The sequence below is a fragment of the Malus domestica genome, chromosome 15 (genome assembly GCF_042453785.1).
Source record: "Malus domestica chromosome 15, GDT2T_hap1".
Lineage (NCBI taxonomy): Eukaryota > Viridiplantae > Streptophyta > Magnoliopsida > Rosales > Rosaceae > Malus > Malus domestica.
Window position 1 is genome coordinate 20,547,227 of NC_091675.1, and position 8,440 is coordinate 20,555,666.

Here is an 8,440-nt window from a genome sequence, read left to right on the forward strand (position 1 = left end):
AAAATACTTTTGACTTTTTAAGTGGAAGCATTTCGCCACAAACAGTGCATCCTCTGAGCTGGGATCATACATGTCAACTGTCATCTGCTCTCTCTGCAAATCAACATGTACAGGTCAAAATTTGACCTCAATTAGGAATGAGGATTTTTTCGGATTTTTTTTATGAAGATATCAGGATTCTTTATCCGTTTAGGAATGAGGATCTTTTTCGGATTTTTTTTATGAAGATATCAGGATTCTTTATCCGTTTATCGTATATTATGCAGTCATAAATTATTATAATTTTTTTTATTTAAAATTAAATATAAACAATACCAGACAAAAACTGATCGTACGAGGTATGATAAATGAACACAATTAGAGAATCTTGAGATCCTCACAAAGAGGATCTGGAGAGGATCCTCATTCCTCAATTAGTACCCATCCAGATATTTTTCCCTCACTCCTCTTCCTCTAAAGAAATGAATAGAAGTTGTTAACATAATTTAATTGTGATCGTTAAAATTGAAGAAGACCAGAAGAAAAGAAAATTTGAAGAGAGAATTATATTCCATCAATATAATCTAAAGTGCTGTAAGTGCACGCAAGGCAACTGCAGACTTTTCTTTCCACTTATTTAATATGTTAAAAAAAAAAAACAAATGGAGATAATAGATTGGCAAATTGGCAAATGCAAAGATAAATAGGTTGGTGGCTCGGACTGCATTAATTTGGACAGGTATTCAATCCCAGTCCATCAGCCAACTCAAGTTAAATAACCAAACCACCCTACTTTATAAAATATGCATAATATTTGATACACATATCCCCTACTGTATCTGATTGGATTCCTTTTTCATGCTCCTTGTATACTCTGTCATCCATATTCAGGGTAGTTGAGGATGGAAAATATCGGATGGCGTCCCTTTCCAGCTCTCTCTTACTTACATAAACACAATCTGCTTTCACACACACATATGTAGAGAGTTACAATACACGAAGGCATATATTTTGACATCTATTTTTATAGTACGTAGAGTCTAATTTATATGTATTTCGACGATCAGAATTGTCTATATTTTATTATATCATTTATAAATCATTCTTATAAAAAATTATGCAAATCCAAGACTATTAAGACATTTATTTGTAGGGAAGAAAATAAACGAATATTGTTCTACAATGAAACACTAAATTCAATCAACAATCATATGGTTTCAAATTTAGGTGGTTTTTGGTAGACATTATCTTTAAGATAAGACATAAAAAAAAATTAAGACATAAAAGATAGACGGCTGGATCCCTAAAATACATTACAGAGTGAGTTCCATAAAAATGTGTGTCAAAATGTGTCACAAACGTGTCCCTAAATCACAACATATTTATATATTTTTTATACATATTATTTTGATTCATGATCATTGATACACATAGAGGGCATTTGTTGCACCGGACTGTTTCGGACTGAATTAGCTTCAAGGACTAGACTTAATTAGATTGACTTAGTGAAGCATTTGATGTAGTATTAGATTACAAATAAAAAAATACTATAATTTTTATTAAATTATTTTCTTTTCTATTAACATTAATCTCTTTTCTATCAAAATTAATTTCTTCTTGCAATCCTTCTCCTACCAAACTCTGCTCAACTTCCCCTTCTCGATTTCTCCGGCATGCTCCTCCACTTACCTCTTCATAGTACAAGGAAAAGGCCTCACGTCCTCCTCACTTCACTTTTCACTGCCCACCTAAACTCAATATATTCATTCTCTCTCTCTCTCTCTCTCTCTCTCTCTCTCTCTCTCTCTCTCTCTCTCTCTCACGCGCGCGCGCGCACACAAACAGATGCTGATGCAGCTCAACAAGGCATTTACGACACTTCCTCCACACATAAATCGGTTGGAATGCACCATCAAGTATGTTATATGATATACGGTACTTCTTCTGGTCTTATACCACATTTAAGGTAGATACATAATTATACACAATTGGTTACAAACTTTCTTAATTACTAGTATGTTACAGATAATTTTGTCTATATATTAATTAACTTTTTAACATGATGAGAGATAACAAACAGTTGTATACAACTAGTTCATAAACAAGATCTCTTCGGGTCACTAGCTAGGGCACTTGTCTTGCAAAAATATGGAGCCACCAAAATGCATCAACCTGACTTGGGCACCATATATAGAGCCACGGGTAGTGCTACTTACACACTAATTTTTACTTCTCACATACTATTTTCAATTTTCGGTCGCCGGATTGAATTAATTGAAGAAGATCAATAAACAAAATTAATAAGAGTGAGAGAAGTAAAAAAAGGTGTGTGAACAGCACTACCCTAGAGCCTTCTTAATTATATTTAGATTTATATGTCAAAGTCCTACCAACCTTAATTCATTTTCACAATCATTCACTTTTGAGTAATGCTAGGGAGATTAAATTTGTAGACTAAGTTTTGTAAATTAAATGATATGGATATTGATGATTGAATTATTACTTAAACGTTGATAAAAGTGCTAATTTCTTATTAGTGACACATAATTTAGTTTGCAATTTTAGTCTATAAATTTAACCTCCACAGCATTACTCTTCATATTTTTTATGTAACAATTTTAACCACAAATAAATATATAAGTGACATGCAACAGTCAACTTAAATGTCAATTTTCACAACTGCTGAGGACAGCGTGAGCTACTTCTATCGTAAGCATGATTTAACATTATTCTACCGTTGTTCAAGAGCTAATTTTATTTAATCTTTATTCATTCATTTTTAAACAAAATAATTCTACTATTGCGCCACCGACCCAGAAAACAAATTGAAATCGTAACATAAGCAGTCCATCAATTTTTCCACCATGACAAATAATTTTTGTAACTCAGCCATTATATTTTTATTTCAATACAATAATAACAAAACAAAAAGGAAAAAAACAGGAAATTAACGATAAATTTGCATACATATTAAACAAAACAAAAGAGAGTGTCTATATACACAAAGAGAGTGAATTAAAAATTCCCTCACAACTGTTCATGTTCTCTTTGTAATTATTTTGTTTTTCAAAAGAACAATAAGAAAACGCTTGCAATTTACCTGTGCAGTTTTCACAGTATCATTACACTCCAAACAAATTCCACCACTGTTTCTCTCTCTGTTTTTTCATCACCATCAGAGTGGACAAACCACCCTTTTACTCGGTACGGCGATGAGTCGACTCGCTCTCGGAGCGGTGAGTCCAAACACGTCGTTCATGTCGAGCTCACTAGGTTTCATACCATCAGGCAACTCCCACGTAAAACAATGAAGCAAGTGTGCCACCGCCATCTCCAGCGCGTACAACCCTAGTTGCATGCCCGGGCACGACCTCCGACCGGACCCGAACGGAATGAACTCGAAGTTACTCCCCTTAAAGTCAGGCACACCTTCTTTCAAAAACCTCGAGGGCTTGAAGGACTCGGCGTCCTCCCACGAGTCCTTGTCACGTCCAATGGCCCACGCGTTGATCATCACACGCGATCTTTTGGGAATGCGGTAGCCGGCTACTACAGCGTCCTCCGAGGTCTCGTGGAGGAGTAGTGGAATTGGTGGGTGGAGTCGTAGTGTCTCTTTTAGGGCACATTTTAGGTATGTCAACTTCTCGAAGTCGGTCTCTTCAGGTCGACGGTCTAGACCCACCACGTCAGCAAGTTCTTGTTGGACCCTCTTTAGGTCCTCCGGGCTCTTCATCAGCTCCGACATGGCCCACTCTATTGCCGACGCCACAGTCTCCGTCCCGCCAAACATTACGTCCTGAAAGTACGTAGCATATATAATTAGCTTATTAATTTGCATATACAGCATGTTATATACCTAGTCAGATCGTCAATTTAAACAATCAGTTTCAAAATAATATAATATGTTAGACTTTCTATCTTCATTGTCTCAATACGCAATTAATATATCTGATCAGATAAAAAGAAAAAATTAGCCAAAAGTTTAGTCCAAGAAAACAGGTTACATAGACATTCAACCTGTGGGGTTATAATATAAATATGTGATATGAAATTGTGTAATAGTTATTTACCATGATGATGGCCTTGATGTTATCCCTAGTAAGTTTGATGGCGTTTTGCAAATTATCTTCAGATTCATATACTTTAGCTTCTTCACTGTAAAAAGCCAACAACTCATCCACCATGTCCGTTTCACCGTCACTCACTCCCTTACCATTCCTTTTCTTCTCCATGTGATCATCTATGATGGTGTCAATGAACCGATCCAAGGACTCACGAGCCTTAGCGAGTCTATTGTTTAGCCCCTGAGGATCAACCCACCCCAGGCTAGGAATAAAATCAGCAATATTAAAAGCTCCAAACAATTTGGAAAATTCCTGCAGTATCCCAATAAACTCATCCTGCCCTTCCTGAGAGCTCGTCCCGAACGCCGCCCGATAAATAATATTTTTCGTGAGCGAAAAAACCAACTCTCCGATGTTTACAGCCGAACCAACATGAACTGTGACGGTCCTAACCGATGAGTCCACTTCATCCCTGACAGACTCCCAGGACTCGGCGCGTTTGCGACTAAAGAGCTTCATGACGCAGAGCTTACGCATCTGGCGCCAGAAGGGCCCGTAGTGCGCGAAGGCCATGTCAGCGCGGTCGTAGGTGAGGTAGCTGATGGCGATGGTGGCCGGGCGGTTGGAGAAGATGTTGTCTTGGACTTGAAGGACTTGTCGTGCCACGTCAGGGTTGGAAATCGCAACCATGTGTAAAAACCCCATGCGGAGGTGGAATATGCCGCCGTATTTCTTGGCCAGCTTGGCGAGGCCCCGGTGAGTTAGTTGGTCCATCAATAACATGTTGCCAATAAGGGGTAGGCCTTTGGGGCCGGGCGGGTATGGTGGTGGTCGCCGGAAACGGAAAATTAGAGGGAGGAGAAATAGGAGTGGGATTATGAGCAAGAGTGGTGTCATGGATTGTAAGGGTTGCAAGGACTGCAGAAGATAATCCATATTGTGTGTGTTTCTTTTGTTTTTTGTTTTTACCTTTTTTCGTGGGTATGATTAGCAGAAGTAGCAGGGCAACCTCCAAATGTTGCTAAGTTGGAAGAGATATTATGGTGCCTTTTATATACAAAGTTTGTGCAACTGTTGGATTATTTATTTATTTTTTTAGTGCTACAGTGGAATTTGGTCAGGCTATCGAGAAATAAACTATTTAAAAACAATTGAGATTGTTTAGTTTTGTTTATAGTATTTTTATGGTATGAAAGTTGGAAAAGAAAAGAAATAGTATGGGACAAGAAACCAAGTTTGGGGATTTTTGGATTGAATCCCTTTTTTTTCTCATTATCCAAATTCGAGCCGTTTCGACGTTTATACTATGTTTGAATGGAGAAATTTAAAGTTATTAAGAAATTTTAAAATGACGAGATTTTATTTTCTAAAATTTATGAATTTTCTTATTTGATTAACCTAAAAGAACAATAGAATTGAGAATGAACTTTGTTAATTTTAAACTCTCAATCATAGAAATTGAGAAATGATACCTATTTACATGGAATTTAAACTTGGGAATTGGAGGTCCTAAATTCCAAGTTTTTCTTTCACGCTGAAATTCTAAATTTCTATGTTTATAAATTCAAACAAGCGAATTGGTGTATATCAATTTATAAATTCTGATTTTTATCTAAATTCTAAGTTTATTTCTTTCATCCAATCATAGTAGAGACGTAGGAATTTGATTATAAATATATGAAGTGTGGACTGGGAGTATTAATTAGTTAATAGTAAGACGCTCCACCTAAAACAAACAAGAAATGAGAGAGTTCGTAGAGTCTCCTCATAGGAACGATAGAGTCTACTCATAGGAACAACGTCACAAAATTGCTTCAATTTGACTTTGTCTGAAGTAAAACAACTGATATTTTTACAAATAAGTCCCAAATTAATAAAGCAAATTTCTACGCCACCATTTGTATAACAACAATTATATTATAATTGTCATTTACTATTCAACGTTACATAAATAGTGATCGAGGTTATGGAATGATATTGTTACACTAATGTTTGATGGTTATGAATGTCTTGTTATAGTATAGCGTTTATAGACGCAAGTTATTAAAAATAGACGTCAAGAAATCTCACATTTATCAGTATTCACTTTTGACTCTTTACCTTCACATTTGGTGTTATAAAATAATGTTAACATTCAACGTCTGGACTACAAGAAATATAAGGTTAATTACACCATAATCGTTAAGATTTATAGTCTAAGGTTACACAATAATAGTAAGATTTTAGTTACATAACACATAATGACATCATTATTGTTATAACAATATTAACTTTTACGTTATAGACATCATATCATGTTGTCAAAATAAAATATTATTATGCATATACATGATTACAAGAAAACATGGTTTGGTTATAAGATATACCTTATGTGGCGCCTTGAAATAATTTATATGTCTTGGAAACCTAAGTACATCTTAAACTGATTAACACGAAAGAGATATACATGTAATTAAGTTAATTAACAGAGATTTCGTACAGCAAATGGAATTGATTATCTGAAATTCCTTCAATAAAAGGACTAATAAATAAAACTAAACTTACAAGAAATGAGTTCAGCTCTTGCAATTTAGACAAAATAACTTACAGACGAATCTTGGATAATATGTGTTGACATTTTTTTATTAATGTTTTCCTGAGAAAAATAAATTAATGGTTCTAAAGTTCAACCATGGCTGGAAGGCAACAAGAAGAGCTGCTGCCATTGTGGACTTTCGTCGAACTAGTCACATACATGTGAGGCATATTGGTCCTCTCCACCCAAATATAAATATATTCACCAAATTGATCGAATCTCATGCGATTGTTGATTTGTTTCCTAAAAAAATATCATGTAAATCAAGTTTTAGTTATCAGTTGGGCACTCTTTTTAGTCTCTTATATTTTTATTGAATCATATATATATGTGTGAGTTACATATTGGTTCCTTAAATTACTAGTCAAATTATGATGGTGCTTCTTTGGAAAACAAATCTTGATTTATTTTGTGGGTTTCTTTTTAATTTTTGGGTAAAACCCTAATTGGCTACACCTAACCCCCGATCTCTTCAATGTGAATCATACATGATTAATCTATTAGTAAGTATTGTATCTGAAAGGTGATAGATTTGATGCTCGACCTTATTAGCCATACCAAGTAGTTCTCACGGTTTAGACGTTCCAGCCATTGACGGTTTCATTTCACCATTTCAAACCCTTGTCACCTCACTGCAATATATGATAAATGGGGTTAATTTGTACTTCAAACCTAAGATAAGATTACGAGATTAGATTAGATTGCGTGTTTTAGCATCACCATAACATCATTCATTAGTTTAATAATTCTTCTGGCGCCTTCGGATTTGATTTGATATTTTCCCACTTCTTTTCTCCGAATATTCATTCCATTATATGATGGGTGTATGAACCACACTTTGAAAGGCTTACATCTTTAACAGAAAATTAACCCCAACGCGCTGTTGAAGTATGTCCCACGTCAAAGTTTTGACGAAGTTAAATTATTTTTATATTGAGATTTTTTTAATAAAAAATTTTATTGAGATTTTATTGACAAAATTTCACATATATTTAAAAAAAAATCACAAAAATTCACACATATTTACTTTTAAAATGAACATGTAATTAAATTGAAACAACGTTGATATTAATTATGATCCGCTAAACCTTTTTTAAATCTTTGATAAGCACCCGAAAAACTACATATTATTTTAGTTGAAATCATTTTATGGCCAATACTCACCTAATGAAAGAGATCATCTCCAGATGTCTTACACCAATGCTACCAGTTCAAGTGATTTGGACATTTTAAATTTTATCAAACGGTCAAAAATTATCACAATTTTTAAAGGTTCAAAATAAGTGGACCGTTTGATAAAATTTGGAAGATTCGGATCACTTAATTATGTAATCTTAGTGGAAGAGAAGCGGGAGGATCTCTTTCCCTCGCCTAAATCATTACGTGACTTAATTTCCGAAAATTAAAGAAAGTGAAGTCTTGAGATGTGGTAGCGGACCACCACTTGAGGCATGAACATCCTTCAAATTTTGACACGTTTTTTTATAATAAATGTGTTTGTGTTTACTTCCTGCCTGTGTTGGCATTTTATTACTAGTTAGCTTCCTAGTGTTTTTTCTTTTTTTTTTGGAAAACTATCAAGTAAGTGTTTTAAACTCGGAATTGGAAAGGGATAACGACCACCTCTCAACATCATCAACTCCCATGTGTGAAATTTCACATTCTTAACTTTGTTGTGTAGAAGTTTACATTTTAATTTGAATACTGCTATTCATATCATTTTTTACCTACTACACACTTTTATTAATTTTTGTTCATTGATCTTTTTCAGTTCATTTGATCCAATTGTCGGAAATTAAGAGGAGTATGTAAGAAGTGAAAA

General features: G+C 34.7%; 1 protein-coding gene across 1 annotated transcript; it reads right to left on the reverse strand.

Moving 5' to 3' along the window:
• Window positions 1–2,854: 2,854 nt before the first annotated feature.
• LOC103436113 (cytochrome P450 84A1-like) lies at window positions 2,855–5,073 on the reverse strand. Its single transcript, XM_008374531.4, has 2 exons — window positions 4,050–5,073; window positions 2,855–3,775 (listed from the first exon to the last, which is right to left on the reverse strand). Exons 1-2 carry the CDS (start codon window positions 4,977–4,979, stop codon window positions 3,155–3,157), a joined length of 1,551 nt encoding a protein of 516 aa, XP_008372753.2. The 5' UTR covers window positions 4,980–5,073; the 3' UTR covers window positions 2,855–3,154.
• Between the last annotated feature and the right edge of the window lie 3,367 nt (window positions 5,074–8,440).